This window comes from Lichenostomus cassidix, chromosome 1Aa (assembly GCF_008360975.1).
Source record: "Lichenostomus cassidix isolate B80296 chromosome 1Aa, HeHo_3.0, whole genome shotgun sequence".
NCBI lineage: Eukaryota > Metazoa > Chordata > Aves > Passeriformes > Meliphagidae > Lichenostomus > Lichenostomus cassidix.
In genome coordinates, this window is record NC_139480.1 from 38,206,343 (window position 1) to 38,226,454 (window position 20,112).

General features: G+C 34.7%; 1 protein-coding gene across 1 annotated transcript in view; it reads left to right on the forward strand.

Moving 5' to 3' along the window:
* Positions 1–20,112, forward strand: part of PTPRQ (protein tyrosine phosphatase receptor type Q) — a 121,315-nt gene that overhangs the window by 14,626 nt on the left and 86,577 nt on the right. Inside the window, exons 11-25 of the mRNA XM_085045732.1 lie at positions 693–823; positions 1,000–1,129; positions 2,480–2,630; positions 3,124–3,230; positions 3,713–3,810; positions 6,597–6,759; positions 8,379–8,639; positions 10,352–10,512; positions 11,543–11,654; positions 12,334–12,560; positions 14,119–14,188; positions 16,244–16,443; positions 17,915–18,164; positions 18,630–18,758; positions 19,540–19,686. Of these exons, the coding sequence (XP_084901858.1) occupies positions 693–823; positions 1,000–1,129; positions 2,480–2,630; positions 3,124–3,230; positions 3,713–3,810; positions 6,597–6,759; positions 8,379–8,639; positions 10,352–10,512; positions 11,543–11,654; positions 12,334–12,560; positions 14,119–14,188; positions 16,244–16,443; positions 17,915–18,164; positions 18,630–18,758; positions 19,540–19,686 (2,337 nt within the window). The remainder of the gene's footprint in view (positions 1–692; positions 824–999; positions 1,130–2,479; positions 2,631–3,123; positions 3,231–3,712; positions 3,811–6,596; positions 6,760–8,378; positions 8,640–10,351; positions 10,513–11,542; positions 11,655–12,333; positions 12,561–14,118; positions 14,189–16,243; positions 16,444–17,914; positions 18,165–18,629; positions 18,759–19,539; positions 19,687–20,112) is intronic.

Below are 20,112 nucleotides of genomic sequence, written 5' to 3' on the forward strand. Positions count from 1 at the left end.
CATTTAATCAATCTTATGACAGCATTTCCTAAGCTTAGTGGGAAAGTGCCTTACAAAATCTAATGTTGTTCTAACTCTTCTGGGGCCTCAAAAATTTGGAAGAAAAAAAGCCCTGACCCCTCACATGTGCACAGTTCTTTCTTAGAAAAAGTGTAAATTTTGCTACATGCCGGATAGAAATGGCTGTGATGGGATCGAAAGAGATGTTGAGAAGAGTGGAAATTCTCCTGTAATGTGATCTGAATTGTACCTAACAAAACTACACTAATTAAGGATAAAGTATATTTGTCTGGACTGATCTATCCAGTTTTGCTGAGCCTTTTGACAAAATTTAGGTACATTCTGACCACTATGGTAGTGCTACTGGAAGGATTAACTTCATCCTGGTGAACTGTCTGACCTAGGAGTACCGGCTCTGTCCTCAGGGAGAAATGCATATCAAACCTCATGCAATTTTAAGATAAAAAAGCAAGAAATTTTTCTTCACTAGTGGCAATACCAAATATTTTTTCTTTCTCTATTTTTTTCCTTCTCTATTTTGGAATTTCTGTGTGTCTGCATGCCTGAGATCAGGTTTTGCCCTCTGCTTGTCTGTTACTGATTGTCTTCACCTTTATGTCTCTCCAGAAGACAAAAAAGTGTTATTGAACACTAGTGAGTTGAACAGCGCTGTGTTTTGTGTTCTTCTGCAGGTCTGGCAGCTCCCCTGAACGTGCGAGAAGGTGACGTTACTGACACTTCGATCCAGGTTGCTTGGGACCGCGCTGACGGAGATTTCGAGCAGTACGAAGTTACATGTACCAATTGTGCAAGTGCTTTCAAGGTATGCTGTTTAGAGCACCACCTGTGGATAAATGCTGCAGCTCTTTTTCAGGGTTCTATTGAGTAATCAGAGGCTGAATTAAAGGGTTTATCCCATTAAAATAGTTGGATGTGCAGTTTACATATGATAAGTAAATTTTGTCAGCAATTCTGTGAAAACTGTATTTGGTTTTCTAGGTCCAGAAGGTCAAGCAAGAAACAGCAACATTTTCCAGCCTTAGTCCTGGTAAGCTGTACAGTTTTGCAATTCGAACAGAGAAGGAAGGTTTCAGAGACAGTATTTTTGTGACAATAGAAATAGAGACAGGTAAGACCACAATGTTGTCAAATTCAGCATTTGTTTTACTCCATCTAGATCTCTTGCTTTTTTCTTGAATTTTATTTTTATCTCAAATAGACTAATTCAACCATCTTCATAATTTTCTCATTATTCTCTTTCATTGTTATTTTTCTTATTCTTTGACTGTAAGGGACTATTAAGAATTTCAGTAGAGTCACTGTGTGCAATGAGCTACCAATGTTAGCTTCATGCTGATTGAAGCAGTTGTACAGTCCAGTAACTGATAACATACACAGTGTCTGGCTCCCAACATTAGAGAAAACAATATTTTTTTCTTAAAATTCTCTTTAATGCTTCATTATTCTCTTCAGCTATGAGCTTGAACACACTTAAATGCTCAGAACTAAACTAGTTTTATCATGTTTTCTCATTGACCTCCCCTTACACCACAAGTAAATTTGGGCTTTTCTACATTTAGTTTTACTTTGGGTTAGGACATTTGATTCTCAGCAGTGTAGTTCTCATCTGTTTTAGTAGTTTTAGCTGGTTGAACCTGGGGACACAGCCTCTCAGGCTATTAGATCTGGCATGTTATATTTTCCTCTAGCAGGTCACTACAGTGAAAAAATCAAGCACAGTAGAAGTGATTGAAAAGGTTCAGCATATGGGATCAAAGATATGTAATGTTTTGCATTTAAGGAACCACTGAGGTAAAACTGATACAGGAACAATGTAAAATCAAATCTGTGAGAGGACAAATCATGGAAAGGCAGTTATGGAGCAAGTAAATCATAATTCTCTGACATTTCCTTTTCAAGAACTACAGACTTGAAACTAGAAAACAAGCAAAAGCAAATGGTTGTTTATTAAATTTATAGATAAATTCTAGAATTCTGGCCAAAAGGTATTTTTTCTGATGATTATGACCATAGGTTCAAGTGGAGACCAAAGACATTCATAAAAGAAAAATCTGCTGAGATTTACTAAGTAGAAATAGAAATCGCTGCTTTGGCCACTGTTGAATAAAAGATACTGTGCTAGTCAGGACCTGGGTCTCTGCACAGTATGTTACCTTTTATACTGACATTTCTTTTCTTGAAGAATTGTCCATTTTTGAGAAACTCCATGTCAGGGATGTCAGAACTGCACTAAGCAGCTTTACAGAGCAACAAACAGTTTGGTTCTGGATTTCCTGGATAACGAAAGTCCCTATACATGTTACTGCAGTGGTAGTAGTCTGTATGACCTTGAGATAAGGAGGGACATGGCATAATTTTTGTAGTGTTTTCATTGCATTCTGATGATGAGAGACCTGTCATAAAAAATGTGTTTAAAATGTATTTTTGAATCAATGCATTTTGTTTTATTGTCACACAGTACCAAGTGCAGTTAAATATCTGAACTGTAGCAGAGACTCTCAATCAATAACTGTTACCTGGCCACCAGCCCAAAGTATGTTTGATGGATATGTTCTTTCAATAAACAGTAAGGTCTTCAATGAGAAGAAAATGTTACCTTCTGGTGTGAGGTATGATGATTGCATTTAAAAAATAACTGACATTAAATCAAAGCAGCTGTTTCACTGTATATTTTACATAAATAACGTGTGCTGTTATTTGCATGTTATATGTATTTGATGGTTTAGCTGATAGACATTACTGTACCCATGTATTTTATGAATTGCATCTTTTTAACAAATTGCAATTCTCATATGATGTGTCTATGCAAAGAATAGCAAACAAAACCTGCATTGGGGTGAGCACCTGTAGAACATGTGTGCCGCTATGGATATTTAATTCAATACTTTAAGACCTTTTAGTACTGGAACTTTCCGTGAACCATAATGTAATACACCCTATTTAAGATTTTATAGTACTAAAATATTTTTTGATTCAAAACGTAAACATGTATACACACATCATGTGTAAATAAGATCTACAAAACTATAAAGAATTAACATGTGAACGTACATCCATTTTCAGAATCCTAAAGGACACAATCTCTTCTTTTAATCTTTGTAGAATGCACAAATTTGAGCACCTTCAGCCAGGCACTGATTTCTTAATCAATATTGTGACAACAAATGGATTAAAAAGAAGTCGCCCAACCACCCTCAAGATTAGCACCTGTAGGTTCAGTTTATTAATGACTTTTCATGGTTTCAGATAATTAAGGCTGTTATATTGTAAGGTTTTGGCTGAGAAAATGTATTTCTTTTTAAATCCATTTATCTTAACCATATCTGTATTAAAGCATATGGTTTTTCTTTTCAATCTAAATATCTTTGAAAGTGACTAAGTAGTATATAAAAGCTTTTAAAACACAAAGAAGTGTTCTCTTCATTAAGTGGGATTTTGCCACTCACTGAATCGGCAATAATGTTGTGATGATAAACTTTTCCATAAAAAATTAGAAATGTTGACTTTATTTGTTATTCTGCTTCTAATATATAGAGATGATTTTCATGTATTTGAAATTTGTTTTAAGTACAAAATGAGATCTCTTTCTAGACAGAGCTATAAAATAATGAATTACAGCTGTGTATTCTGTAGATGTCAATTTCCTTAAAATTACTATAGATTATTTTAAACCTAAATTTTACATCCTCAGATCCTGATCCACCATCAGATTTACAGGTGTTTGGACAAGAAGAAAATACAGTCTATTTTTCTTGGAAACCACCAAGAGGAGGATTTGATATGTTTCAGGTGAGATCAGAGCGGTGGAAAAAAAAAGCAATTTTTTTTTGTTTTGCAATTTCTCAATGAAATTATCATTCTGTATGTAGTGCAAATGCCACAATAAATACTTACTTTTATAACCGATGTAAGTATTGGAAGGAAATACCGCTATTGGAAACGGTCAGCTAAATACCTACTTCATATTACATAACAATTAAAGTATTTAAAAATTATGCTTTTAATGGCTTTCAAGAACTGATTTTTCAACGAGTGTGAAATAAAAAAGATTACAGATCAAGGTTTGAATGTAACTACAATGTAATCTTTTTTTCTTAGCTTTTCAAATTTGTAATGAAAAAATAATTTAGCTGAAGTGAAAAACAATACGTTCCATATAATACGTTCCATACGTTTTTGTTTAGAATATTACAGAATAATTGTGTTGTTTTGGTTTTTTTTTTAAATATAGCAATTTATTGTACAGAACTGCACTCCTTTATATCTCCCATACCCTTCCAGCCTTGGGCAGTAAATAGTCCGGGGATTTCCTGAGTGATAAGTTGAAATTGGAAATACATAAAGAAAAACAGGGGCTATTCCTGAATTGGTTATGTTGTTTATACTTCACAAGTTTGCTGTGGTCTGTTTCAAAAATTACATTTCTTTATTTTAAACCTGTTATTCTTTAGGTACTTGAGGTATTAGAAATAACTAATATTTCCCTGTTCACCATACTCATACTTTTCACAATTTTATAAACTTCAATTTCTAATCATTTTTTAAATCAGTTCTTGGTCAAAAACAATCCACAATGGCATCTAAATACTTTGTCCCTGGATCATGTTTCTCTATGTCATGCAGCCTGTTTCTTTTTTGTATCCTGGCTTTTGCAGTTTGTCTTGAATTATCCTTAACATTTTGTAGCTACTGTATCAACACGCTCCTGTGGTCAATAGATCTTTTTGGTAGTATCCTGCTGTTTTAACACGTCATGTGAGTCAGTACAGATTTCTAGGTCTGATCTTTTACACTTAACTTACTTGATGGGATATTCTTTAGTACGTGGCACTACCATGAGACAAAATACTTTGCTTTAATGGTCTATACCGTTTGTACCCCAATATTACAGTGTCCAATTCTTTTCCTTCTGCTATCCTATGGCTTCAGTTGCATCCTACCTATACCTGAAATCTGAGTATCCTTGGGATAGTTCCTTGACATTTCTTCTCTCTTCATTAGTGTAAAGCTGCATGGATCTCAATGGATAAGAGTAGTTAACCTCTCACAACACTATTTGCTGGAGCAGCCTGGAGCATATTTACAAATTTTAAAATTAAATTTCATTATCTTTTTTATGTTTTCAACCAGTTCAGATACACTTTTGAATGTGATAGTGCTATTTTTACCATCCTGTGGAAAATAATTGTCATCTGTAATATTGATCTTTATGTCACAGTATTGTTCAGCATCTCAGAGAGCAAGCAGCCACATTAGACAGTGCTTTGTCTGTATAAATGAGCTTATCTTTAAATCTTTAATGAGAAAGGCTTTCGCAGACTGGTTGCTTAGTAAGGTGCACCTGCATAAAAGGGATCATTTTACTAATCATTTAAAATTAATCATCCCTGCTCTCCAACTTTCTATACAATATATTGTAGTTTGTAGAGCGAAGAGTGCACAAAAGGTACTTTCCTAACTTCTTTATACTAGATGTAAAACTTTAATCTATAGCTTTGCTTCTAGCATCTTGCAGTTCTGTAATTCTAATAAGGTGATGACAGTTTCCAAGATTTTGTTTGTATAAACAGGCACTGTGCTGGTAAAACAGATAGAGGGGAAGTGGATCATTCCTCCCCAGATGAATAGCAGCTAACCCAAAGCACTTTCAGGTCACTGCCATCTGTACAGCATCCCCCTTCTGTTGGAGGAAATGACTCGTGGCCGGACAGGACTTATGTAGGCATCTGTGAGCCTCCTTGGTCTCAGCATCGAGAGCCATTCCTGAGAAAGCCATGTGTGTGTGTTGGAGGTGCTTGTCCTGTGCCCTCCTCTGCAGGGCAGGCATGGTCTGCATCTTGCCTCTCACTAGGGCTGATAGGAACCAGGATGCAGGGATACATTCCTATGGCCACAGAAAGAACTGTTGCAGGAAGATTTTTTACCTTGGAGTTATCTGGGAGGTCAGAAGGAATTGTTGCTGCTTCTAGGAGTTAAGTCCCCAGATTTCAATGTCTTGATATCTCCAGGCATTTTATTCTCTACAGTGTCTCTTAACAAATGAATTTTCAAGGTATAGCAGTGAGCAGAGTTGAGTGACTGATTCCTTGGGAGTCTTTTCAGAATCTCAGCCCTAAACAGCCCAAGGGTGGATTTTTTGGTTGAATTGTTTCAGGCGTTTGGAGTTTTTTTCTTTGTTTTTCTTCGGTTTGTTTTTTTGTTTTGAGTTTTATTTCTTGAAAGGTACAGAGTTACTCAATTGAACAGTTCATCAGTACAGCTATGAGACTGAACAATCAGAGTACATTTTTTTATCCTTTCTCCAAGAGCAAAAACCTGTAAGCCTTGACTTCACTTTGCTTCCTCCATCTACTTTTAAATGTTAAAGTCATTGTTTTCACTTCTGGGCTACTAAGGAGTCTTAGACTAAGAGTTCCACCTTGGTGGAACAGAATATAAAGATCCTTGCTTCTTTTTGTCATTAAAATGTGGAAAATATTCTAAATATTTTTATATGTAACAGGTAGTTGCAATTTCTGAACATTACTTTTATGAATTTAAATAATCTAATATAAGAAATTCTTTTTCTTCAATAGCTTTCATATTCTCTGATAAATAATGAAAAGCTGTTTACCAGAACTATTGATGACAGCAGAGTTGTAGTGAAAAATCTGGTCCCTGGGACAGAATACATTTTTCAGTTAAGGACAATTAAAGGCTTGGATTCCTCTGTGGCTGTGGAGAAAAAAGTCATCACAAGTAAGGAAATACCTTATAAATTATTTTTCTGAAAACCAGTAAATATTCAGGGACATTTAAATAGTTTTTAAGTAACTCAGAAAGATCACAGAGTTCAAAATGAAACTGTGAATTTGGGAGGAAAGTTACGTTTCTTCTTGTGATAGTTGTTTAAATAGTAGCCTTGTACATAACCCACTGGATTGAATTTGAGGAGTCTAGACATGGTTGAAATTAACTCTTTGAAAAAAGCTTCCAGATCTAACAATGTAAGATCTTGCCAGAATAGCTTCCTATAGTTTCATAATTACGTTTAATTTTTTTACAATTGTTTCTGTATCTTTTAAGTTTTTGCAGCCCATGGTCTCAGATTGGAGTATTACTACTCTTCAAGGCCACAGAATGCTTAACACAGTAACAGGAACTGTGCTTCAGAGAGCTTAACAAGGTCCAGAAACCAGTATCTTGCACTTGTTTTCTGTCTCTGAGCAAACATGTATTTCCCAATGCTTCTGTGTTACAATGTAAAAAAGAGGGGAATTTATTTGCAGCATAAATTTGAAGAATATTTATATGGAATTGATAAATATGCTAAAGCAGATAACGAGCAGCTAATTGTAATCAGAAAATAAATTAACTCCCAGTTTTATGCACATGCATGTCATAGACCACCTCTCTTCATTGATGGATATTCTATGGCTTGTTTAGACTGTAACTCCTTAACTCAGTTAATAGCCAAGGAGGCTGTACACTTAGTTATTCAATGATGAGTGAATCTCTGAAGAAAAACCAGAACAAGTCCTGCAGACTCTTGTGAATGAAACAGGCAGCAGAATATTCATTATCCTGTTCCTAAAGGTGCTTTTTATCCTCAAGTAAATATTTTCAAGAGAATTGTGGATGAGTACAGAGTATGCCTAGATTATGGAAAATTTACTTTATAGTTTTAATGGTAGACCCTTCGGATTATTTTCATACTGAATAATAGGCATATGTTAATAAGTATTTTTCACAGAGCTTCAATCAAGATAAATCAATTATGTGGGAGATTCACTTTTTAGGAGGAATGGAAACATTTTTCTTTCCTAAGAAGCTGTGCTACGCAGATTAATGGAGGTGCTGCTAGTACAATATCTGTGATTTTAGAAATCTTAATATAATAAAAGAGATTATTTTAAAAGGAAAAAAAGGGATGATCACTGAGACTTTGCTATTTACTATGTCCCTAAGTGAGCAGATGAAGAGTTTGCTACAATTATATGGCATATATTTTAGAAAACTTTAAACTGAATAAAATCTCTTCTTCTACTTAGAAAGCGTTCCATTCTCATTCTCCTTTACCAGTGAGCAATGTTACTGTTCTTATAGAAAATCTGATAAAATTGGAATTTTCTTCCATAAATTGCATAGAGTACACCGGAGGTACATTCCCAGGCTTAATTTATCCTGTGCAACATAATGTCACTGCTTATTATATATGCATACAAACAATTCTAGAATTTGTATCAATATTTCATGATGCTATGAAGTCTCAAAACATTCATTGAAGTAAAATCCCTTAATTTTTAAAAGCTGTTATTTTCTTATAAGTACTAGGGATTAATTTTTTTCTTTATTAATCTGAATAATTTTTACAATAGAGCCTGCTGGGATATGTGGTCTGACATTAAAAATGGTAAATAGTTCCTCTGCAACTGTAATGTGGAATCCAAGCAAGACTAACTTCACTTCTTATAAAGCCTCTTTATCAAACAACACCTTCATAAAAAACTTAAGAATTCCAGGAACTCTGACTGAGTTCAGTGTCATGGACCTGACTGCTGGGGCCATTTATAATTTCACACTGAAAAGACTAAAAGGAAATATTGAAGGAGCTTCTGCTTTCCTTGAATTTGTAACAGGTCTGTATGATTCCTTGCTTTCTCTCCTCACCAGTGAATGGTAGCTGTCACAAACAGTGCATGTTTATCTTTGTATGTCTCACTTTGTAGAATAACACCAAAATTTCAAGAGATCTTATATGTAATAGTTTGTTCTCACTGTGGGCATATATGTTACTTACACACTATTCAACCTGCATGTAATGGAACACTATCAGAAACATAATGTCTTTAACTGTGCTACATTTCTTTGGACCATTTTTAGTATTTCAGATTTTATCCTGCAGAGTTACACACAAGCTGAATTGTTCCTTACCTCATTTCAGTAGGTTTTTTGTAGTGAGTGAAGTTAAGCAAATTTACACATGTTTATAGATTTAAGGCTTTAGATTGTAAACTATACTCAGAGATTAATTGTGGGTCTGTATAAAAAGACATCTATAAATGTAAAATTCAGCTTTAAAGGAAGTTGATATCCATGGAAATAATAACATGGATAAGAGCTGTAGGACTTAAAATTTGTAAGAGTATCCTAAAGGGAAGAACCTATGCTCTCAATTAAACTTACACACCTTCACATATATTATTCATATATATTTTTTGTTCTGTTAGTGTTGAAATAAAGCCACGAGTTAAAAATCATACGTATGAGAAAAATACAAATGCTGTGTAAATTGTAAAGTTAATATTTGGATATATTAATATTTCAGATTATTTGATGGTAGAACTGGCATAATCTGTTGGAAACAATTCTGCAATTTCAAATAGTCTGTAAAGAGTTAATGAAAGATACATAATCTTAGCAGATTTACACAAATAAGAAAGGAATGGAAATCTTTCAGAGTGGAAGCCATACGTTGTTCATACTGCACAGTATGATACTAATGTATAAACAGAACTAGAAGACTTAGTCTGAATTCTGAAGAACCATGTTAGAAAGGCAGACAGAAGACTGAGTGAAAAGGTGAATCTGAAATGAGACAAAGAGCATCACTGACTGGGCTTTCTCTGAGAGATGAGCATAGGGAAAGCTGATAGTTGTACAGGCCTTCCAAAGTAGAAAGGAGACAGATGCCCATGGCTAGAGATTGTACAGGTGAACAAACTGTACAGTGTTACATGTAGATAATATTTTAATCACCTATTGAAGACTTTAAAATCTGATTCTTTATTAGGCTTAGAGTGAATAATGCATATTTAAAGGTGCATTTGGAAGAAAATGAGCTGTTGTGACATGAGCAGGTGGAAACTTGGCTTTAATAAATGGAGTAGACCACTCAAATTTTGCGAACTAAACTGGCTAGAGTTCATGGAATTACTGGGATTCCAAATACGTGAAATGTATAAAAGAGTTACCAGCCCTGTGGCTAGCAGCAGAACAAGCATCAACTATATCTTGAATTTCAACTGTAGCAGTAGTTACATCAGCAGTAGTGCTAACTTTGGACAGCAGAAACCCCAGGACTGTGCAGAGATTTTGTTGTTAACTGAACACTGTGCAGAGACACTTGAGCTTGCTCTATGTGAACAGGGATCTCAGCACAGTTGGGAGGCTATCAACCAAGTCCCAGAGGTAGTGTAGCAACTTAAGATCACATGCTGCCATATCCAGACTAATCCTTCATGTAGCAAGGAAATTGTTTTCGGATGCTTTCACATTCAGTTGTAACTACTAATACATTTTAAAGGGAGTCATGAAAGTTAATGTCTTTTATTCCGCAATTCTCTTTCAGAACCTGCAAAGCCAGAAAGACTTAAATTCTTCAACGTTTCATCATATTATTTTTCACTTTATTGGAGACTACCGTATGGACTAGTAGACAGATTTCATGTGGATCTTATTCCTGATCATGCTTCTGTTGTTATCCTAGATCTTGGAGTTAGGGAGTATCAGGTATGTGCTTTTATTACAGGACTTGCAGGGCCAGCTTTTCCTTATGCATTCTGCTGATGAGGAATTTAAGCTTTCCTCCTCAGGTGTTTATGGCATGTATGAATATGAAAGTATTATTGAAAAGTTGGTGGGATGGGAACAAATTTAAGCATCCACGGTTTGTTACCTAACAACAGGTAGTGAATTTACTGTTTTTTTGACATCTACTAGGAGGATGCAGACAGTCACCCAAGGGTTCATGAATAGTTTAACAAGGGAAGGGCAGAGCTACTGAGTAGTACAGACTAATTAATTGTGTACTTGCCAGGAAGATCTCTGCTTAAATCATTAATGTAGGCAACATTTCACTGCTAAGCCATCAAAAAGATATAGGAGCACTTTTTGATTCTGCTGTCCGGAACATATAATATCAACAGAAATAATGGTTGTTCTGGATGTTTTGCTTTTGTTTTTCATTGGAACTGCAAAGATACAGGTATTTTATACAATTTCTTGCTGCAAAAGTTGTTAGTTATGTTTACTGCAAAGGCTGGGTTAGTTTAAAGGTCAAAAACTTGTGTTTCAGGTTGCTTTTTTGTTCATTCTTTCAAAAAGGAATTTTATAGTGCTTGATATTTACATTGATAATGATAATACAGACAAACCTTTATAGATACATTGAGAAGGGACTCTGGGATAAAATTAATAGTTAATTTTGTTGTTCTTTAGTATTGAATGTTGTGCGCATCTTATGAAAGGTACTTGACAGCAAAATACTGTATTGTAACTAACAGATATAAACAAGCATTTTTATTGTTGTAAATACTTTTATATCACTAAAAACTTGTTAAGAGATCACTTTCAGTAATGAGTTGCTTAAATGTTTCTGTAGTTTTTTTGAGCTTTGTTTTGTAGGGGTTTTGGTGTAGGTTTTTTTTGTTTGCTTTTTGGTTGGTTGGTTGTTGGTTGGTTTTTAGTTTTTGCAAGGAGGGGGGGAGTAATTTTTGTGATTCTTGGTAAAAAGCTTAAATAAATCTATGTCCTATTTCAGGCTGATTTTTCAAACACGATTCCTGGAACAACATACAATGTTACAGTTTCTGCCGTTTCTTCTTCAGTCTATAGTTCACCTGTGAGTAGAACTGTGACAACAAATGTGACAAGTGAGTTAAAAATGACTGATGAAATTTTGTTCATTTTTTTAACTATGCTTTCTTATGTTTATTATGTATGCAGTAATATCTGAGAAATTATAACCAGTTTTAAACGCTCATTAAAATCTTTCATCTTCTTCAACCATTTAAAAATAGGCTGAATCTAAAGTGTTCTATGAGAGCATAAGAATTTACAAGCTTTTGAAAAATTTGCTATTGTGTCATGTAATAATATCCAGACCCTGATTTATGTCTATAGCGGTACATAGAGAAATGTTCAAAGGTATTTAAAAAAAAATGTAGCCAAAGCAGATGTGCTTTTTAAGAGAGTGCCCCTTAAGGGAGTGCTAGAATATGTCAAATATCAAATTGGCATTAAACTCTGTTTTTTCAACAAAGATCTTGAGCATTACATATCTTACATTCCTACAGAAGAATGTTTCTGGTGTTCCAAACTTATTTAATAATTTTTAACAGGAATCTAGCCAGAAAAAAGGCTTTTTATTCAAAAATACATCAGTGTTCAGTAGTTTTATGAGTTTATGCTGGCAGGTCATTTAATTTCTCTGTAGAATCTGTGAATGTGTCTCCACTGTCATGGATCTTAATTAAGAACTGTTTCATATGTGTGTACTTGTGTGTGTGTGTATATATATCTATATATATAATTTTTAATTTTTTTTTTTAGATCCTGGGCCTCCTGTGTTCCTTGCAGGTGAAAAAGTGGGTTCTGCTGGGATTCTGCTCTCATGGAATACACCATTATATCCAAATGGGAGAATTCTCTCCTATGTAGTTAAATATAAAGAAGTCTGCCCATGGATGCAAACAGCTTATACACAGGTCACAACAAAGCCGGATAGTTTGGAGGTCCTTCTCACCAGCCTTAACCCTGGAACAACTTACGAAATTATGGTAAAAGCTTTAAAAATGCCTCTTAGTACTTTGAATGCTGTTTTATTGTAAATTGTGTGTGTTTATAGTCTGTTCCTGTGGAGTTTTCTGAGGGACCTTGTTATTTACTGTTGCCATATAACAAAATATATTTGCCAGGTATTTCTTTATGGTGGTGTTTTTTAAATCTACTTAAAAATATTACAGTCAAAATTATACTGAAATGTACCTTCTTCTATTGATATTGGTATTGACGTATGGCATTATGTGATAAAACATAAAAAGCAATGGGTAGAATTTTTGGAAACAGCTAAATCCTTCCTTATCTTCATTGAGATTTAATCTTTCAAATGACTGGTGCACTTGGCATATTACGTGTAGATTACTAAATCATCTCAGCCAAATCCACAAAAGCATGTCTTCTATGTATGGAGCTTGTTTATGTTGAGATTAGGCACTCTCTCTATCTCTAAGCTCTTCAACAGGTGGACAGAAATTACCTGTTATTCTCTTGGCAATATTTGCCAAGCAAAACTTTGCCTGCCTTACTCTTTCATAAGAACTTGGAAGAGGTTCCTCTTTTCAATACCAAGAATTAAATGAAATTATGTGTTGATTTGCTTCATTCCATATCATGACCTTGAGATTACCTTGGTTGGAGCATGGAGCAATAATGCCAAGACTGTGTTTGATCTTGTGGAACATTCACTTAAGATCTGGATTTGATCCTTGTTGGGTCCCTTTCAACTGAGAATATTCTGTGATACAGCAGAAAGCTATAAAGAAAATTGAAGTTGACGAGACTCAGAATAAGTCTGTAGGAATCCTTTGTGAGGGTGGGTGCGTGTGTGTGTAAGAAAGTAAAAAATATAATTATTTCTGCCAGTTGTGGGAAAGCTGCTCACTGTGAATCCAGTTCTGATGACCATGCTGATTAAGGCAGTATACCACAGTTGTGGAAATGTTTATACTTTGGTCTCCTGCCTCCAGCCATCTGTTAAAAACAAACCCCAAAACAATCCTCAACAAAAAAAACCCCAAACATGTCTGCTGTTTGGTAAAAGTAATGCCTCCTGACCTGTTGCCTTTCTGCAAAAAGACATGCTTTCCTTGGGTTTCTGCGCTGAGGAAGGCTGACCTCTTGCTAGCCTTCAGGAGATTGAGAAATAAAAGGGAACTTATTCTCATTTTTACTGTTTTAAGTTATTGTAGGTAAAATAGGAATGCAGAATCTGGTTTAAGTATATTGTGGTAAGAAAAAGGAGTGTTACTGATGTTTTTCTTGCTGTTAACTTTTGCATAAAATAGGGACTGATAAAATATGGTTCCTCTTTTGATGTCTGGATATTCACATGTGGTTTTTTCAATTTCTTATGCTGTTACATACTTTTTCCCTTTTATTTTTTTACATTTAAACATTGAGTATAAATTATACAACACAACTATAAAGGGTATGTTAATTTGTATATTTATAGTTTTAAAGGTAAAAGCTGTATTTCTGTGTATCCTTAGGATTTTCATATTCCCTGAAACTATATGTACAGTGGAATCTCTAATGTGGATTCTTCTTTTTCTGCAGGTTGCTGCTGAGAACAGTGCTGGCATTGGAGTGTTTAGTGATCCTTTCCTTTTTCAGACTGCAGAAAGTGGTAAATTTAATAAAGCTGCTAATTATTTTAATTAAAGCTGCTCTATTTTGTTCAAATAAAATATTCATGCCAAATTTCATACTTAACAAATTCTAATGCATTTAGAACAAAATCCTTACCCTTTTCTTACTCTGTCACTCAGTGGCAAAGGCTCATTTTGTTCTGTTTGCTAACAACAGCATTTAGGGTGTGCCCACAGACGTGTTCTTCTACACAAAGTCTATTTCTCTTGGAGCTTTCCCATGCCAGTTTCTAGAAAGCCTGCTTCCAGAAAGCAAGGTCACAGGAGAGCAGAGCTACCTATCAAGTGAATCCATCTGCTGTTGCCTGCAACAGTTCCAGGAGACAGACTTGGTTGTGGCATCATCTCTGCCACTGTCTACTTGAGTCAATCCATATTTGTTTAGTGATGGATTCTAAGAAGCTCAGCACAAAATATATTTTCTTTAATTTTTATGTATTAATTCTGAAGCTAAAAAAAAGTCTGAAATGAACATTTGAGTTGGTGGTTTTGAAGATTCAAAATCATAGTCTGACTTGGCACAATCTTTATTAATTTAGTGTTTGTGATCTTGCTTACGCTCCAGGAGCAGTTGTGCCTTGGCTGAAGGGCTGGCACCAGCCTAGTTGTGCTAGCGTGCACCAGTCCCAATGGAATACAGAACTCATGCTGCCAAGGCAGGGTCTGTCCATCTGTGTTTAGGTTGATTTCTGTTTGTGTGCAAACTGCAGAGTGAGATATCTCAATGCACAAAATCATTGCTCTGTGTGAGATTTCTAAAATAATGCAATAATTTATTAACCCACTATAAGGAGGAGTAGTAAACGTGCCACATGGAGCTATGTCAAATTATTATTCTTCTTCACTATACTTTGTGCATTATTGCTGGTAAAAAACCTGATTAGTGTGAGCTTTATTATTTACTCATGTTTAACAGAGGACAGCACTGGCATTTCTCCTTGTGAGAATGTGAGCTTTTTACTTTTTGAAGCATTTCTGTCCCCATCTTTAGTAAACCTGAAATCCCTTGTTATAAATGTAATTGCAAGGTTTAGTCAAATTCTAGGTGAGTTACGTGTCACTGGTGTAACATTTATACTTTTACCTTCTCAACTTTATTTTTTATTTCAGTTCTTGCTTTGAAGGCTAAAGAAAGCCAAACACCTTAGTTAACATAAAGATGTAACATCTAAAGTAAGAAAGTTAGCTAGAAGATAAAATTATTTAAATGCAAAGGCTGTGGTCTGGCAGGAGGGGGAAGGAGGTGACAGGTCTGGAAACGATTCAGCAGGACTCAGAGCACTAAATATTGAGGCTTGGAGGAGCTGTCTCAATTCACCTGTGGAAGGTCTGTAACTGGAATGCAAGTGTTTTTGAAAAGAGTGTAAAAAGCCTTTTCTCCTTAGTACTGAGGCAGCTATTGCAGGACCTGCTACTGACTTTCCCACATGCAGACAGGACTGAGGGAATGCCACAGGGCTCTGATTTGCAGGAGAGTTTAGCATGAAAAATCTGATTTAGATGCTGCATCTCATTCCTTTGTGCTGTGATTAACACTGATGCTCTAACAAAAGGCTGCAGAAATTGTCATTGACACAAAGAACACCATTTATGCAGTAATAGTGAATATTCTAGTTTAGTTGAGCTATTTAAAGCTACCAAAAATCTATGTGCATCTGAAAAGATGACACAGGTGAAGTGAGATGAAACACACAGTGTTGTCAAATGCTCTTAACCAGAAAAAAAATGGGCAGAATTTTTCTACTTCTGTAACAGTAGATGACTTGCTTCTAGGAAGAGTATTTTTAAGTTGACCAAACAAATTACTATATATATTATGAGACTGAAATAATTATATTTCTAACTTAAACTAGATTGTAAAAGAGATGATTGTATATCAGCTACTTCACATGTGCTTGTGAATGATTTTTATGTAATTGCTTCAGAACTTGGAAACTAGAAATGGCATTACAAAAAAAAAGAAAGAAATCTGATATTTTTCAGTGCTGAGAAGAAAATTTTATCTCACTGCTTCTGTTTGTTTTGTTTTCAAGCTCCAGGTAAAGTAGTGAATCTCACAGTTGAAGCCTTAAATTCTTCAGCTGTAAATCTGATCTGGTTTCTCCCTCGGCAACCAAATGGAAAGATAACTAGTTTCAAGATTAGTGTGAAACATGCACGAAGTGGAATTGTAGTGAAAGATGTCTTGGTTAAAGTAGAGGACCTTCTGTCTGGGAGGTTACCAGAATGTAATGTAAGTGCTATAAACCTTTTAAATTAGAAATAGACTCAATCCATAACATGTAGTTTTACATTTAAGATTTGAGACATAAAAATGTCTCTTGCTTTTCAGAAAAATGCAAACACTTTACAATGCAAAATGAAAAAAAGTTAGTCCCAAGACAGGATAAAATGGATGAAGAAAAACCTTTCTGTTCAAAATAGTTTGAATGGAAAGCTTTTGATTGAAAAGCTCAGTTTAATCAAAGTAAAAATGTTAAGAAAGTTTAAATTCGGCATAATTTTAACAGAAAATCATGACATAGAAAATTTCTATTTTTTTCAACTTTTTCTTTTGTTGTTGTTGGTTTTGGTTGGTTGTTTTGGTTTTGGTTTTGGTTTTGTTTGTTGTTGTTGTTGTTGGGTTTGGGTTTTTTTGTTTTATACTCTATTCAATTAGAAAAATACTTGTGGGGATTTTTGGTCAGTGCAGACATACAGTATTGTTAATGTCTTACTTTCTCTGTAGTATTTCTCTATACGCTTTTTATATTTTAAAAGTATGCATTATTCTGTGTATCACATTTCAATATTTTTTTAGTATTTCTCATATCAAAATTAAAACCAAACAGGATTAGCAGAGTGATTTTCAAAAATATATTTTTGTTCTTATTATTGGATTCAGACTTGTAACCATTGTAACCTTGCAGAACTTCTTGAAGAAAATTCTTTTCTAGAATTTTTTTCCCTTTTTCCTTCTTACTTTGAGCAGAGTTTTGCAATTAATCAAATGTCAAAATGACAAGTTACCTAACTTTTTTCCTTTTTTCTTTCGTTTTATTTTTTTCCACTTTCCTACGCTTGGAACTTTAACAAAAAGTGGAGTTTTAAATGCAAAAAGTTATCATAGCTTTGATTTCAGAGTTTATTTGGAAGATCATCTTAGGCATTGCAAAGGTTCCTGACACCAGGATGATTTAATTCTGCACTGAGAAGGCAGGCTGCCACCTACTGAACCAGAAGCACAGGTCACCCTAATGCCCAGCAATTTTTCAGAGTTGTCTTTTGACACTATGGATTAAGAAACTCCTGTCAGGTTTTATCCATTATGTATGGATATATTTTGGATATATGCAAGTTATACATGTGTATGTACATATGCACATAGAACATATATATGATGCAAAAGGACCTCACTAGGGATTTTTTTTTTTCAAGAAAGGGACTGAATGCTGAAAATGAGAACTGGGAATAATTAAATGAATCCTAGACAGATGCTTCTGTTCAGTCAGATTTGAGGTCTTTTTGAACAAGGCAGGAAACTATAATACTGTCCCTAGCAGGATATACTAGTGCAGTCTGCTAAATTTCGAAATTGAAGTATAAATAGGAGAATCAATTTAGGGTAATTTTTTGCAAAGATGATCTGTCTTTTTCAACCTACATGTATTTACAATTATAGGTTATAGATACAGCTTATTATGTTTCGTATTTTGTATTTATAGGATAAGAGTGAATCATTTTTGTGGAGTACTACCACTCCTTCAACTACTTTTGGGCAACCCACAATTCTTTCACAGACTACAGCAACACCAAGTACAGAGGCACCAAGTCAGATGAGCTCTGTTTGGAGTGAACCAATTAGCTTTGTTATAACCAACCTCAGGCCATACACCACCTATCTTTTTGAAGTCTCTGCAATTACCACTGAAGCAGGCTACATTGACAGTGCAATTGTCCGGACACCAGAATCAGGTACATAAAATACATGCTGCTTTCAAATGGCAATAAAGTTCTCAGATTCATGTGAAAAACTTCAAAATATAGGTTTGATTTTCTGCTGCAAGATACTTCTGTCCAAGTCTGTTTTCATGTGTATCCTTCTTTTGCATGATTACTTAATTTTACCTGATGGAATCAACTGAAAATGTATATAACTACTAATGTATTTAATAATGCACAGTGAGCAGGAGTTCAGTTTTTGTTAGGAGTCAAAGATACCAAAGTTATGCTAAGGAATGATCAAATTTTATGAAAATCTGATGACAATTGAAGAATTACCTCAGAATGAAATTAAGTAATTTTAATGAGATATGCTTTTATAGCTTGCCTTCAGAATATTTATTGTTTATATTTAAAATGAGTTGCGTGATGTGGGGTTCTTGGACATCGTAATATGAAGTATTTTACATTCAAAGACTTTTTCCAATGTTGTTTAAGTTCCAGAAGACTCACCACAGAATTTTGCCAAGAGCAACATTACAGCAAAGTCTTTCTCAGTAATGTGGGACCCACCAACCATAGTAACAGGGAAGTTTAGTTACAGAGTTGAGCTGTATGGACCCTCTGGTAAGTCAGAGTGGATGTCACCATTTAAAAAAAAAAAAATTTGATTATTTCCTTACACTTGCATTCTTCTGTGCCTGACAATCAAAAATGTATATTCAAAAGCAGTGTTATGAATCATTTTTTGCTATTATATGTTTTAATGGTTTTTAGATAACTTTTACGGGAAAAGTCAGTCCATCACTAGGAACAGTATAAAATTAAATTCACATTAGATATTATTAAAAATGGAGAAAATCGACTTTTTCTTATTCTTTCTGGAGGTGACAGGCTAAGCATAGCTGAATTGCTGTGCTTATATATCAAAATCATTCTGTATCTTACCTTTACTCTTTTCTCTTTCTGTTAAAGACATCTGGAGAATTTTCATTCTCATGCAGTATGCAATAAACTCTTTTAAGTCTGTTTTGATGTTTTCACAATTTTTTTAAACTCAGACATGGATAGATAAAGAAATTACCTAACTTCCTATAGTTAAGTAAGACATCTATGAGCTGTATCCTAATGTTTTTATGCGACCACACAGGAAAAGTAATAGAAGTTTTTTTGGGGTTTTTTTTTTTTTTAGATCTCTTCCTCTTAAAACTCACACCTCCTTGAAGTGACTTCATTGCTTGCTTGGTTGGTTGTTTTATTCCCCATACATTCAGCATTATTCCACCGAAGTTGATTCCAGATTAGCTTTTCCCCAGACAAATCTGGCTATTCATTTGTCCATCATCCTGGAAAGTAGCCATAGACTGTTTCTATTTCTGAACTAGAATCTCTTTGTTTTTAACTCCAGGTCATATTCTGGATAACAGTACAAAAGATCATAAGTTCATGTTTAGTAACCTCGTGCCGTTTACAACATATGATGTGTATGTCAGTGCTGAGACAAGTGCTGGGCTGGGGCCAAAGACCAACCTTACAGTTTTCACTCCTGCAGATGGTAAGTAAGCACAGACAAGCAAAATAAATGGACAGAACGTGATAAAGGATTTCAGTTTTCCCTTCAGAACCTTTAAGTAACGTTGCAAAGGAGAGAATAAAAGCACTATAAGATATTAAAAAAAGATAAAAAAGACTGAAAGAAAAGAAATTAGCTGAAGATTCTTATGTCATTTATTTCTCTGTTTTTGTCAAGTTCATGCTCTGTCAGTACATTTATCTGCTATCAGAAGCCTTCAGAGATGGTGAAAAACATGTTGCTTCTTTCTAAATGAGAGTAGGTATTTTTTTATAGTAATTTAGTTGCAGAGCCCACTCTCTCCCATTAGATGGCAGCAAGAGGAAAAGAAAGACCAGAGCAGGATTCCCCGTGTCTGGTTCGTTCAGCCCCCATGTTCCTTATTATACCTCTCGTTTGACTAATTCT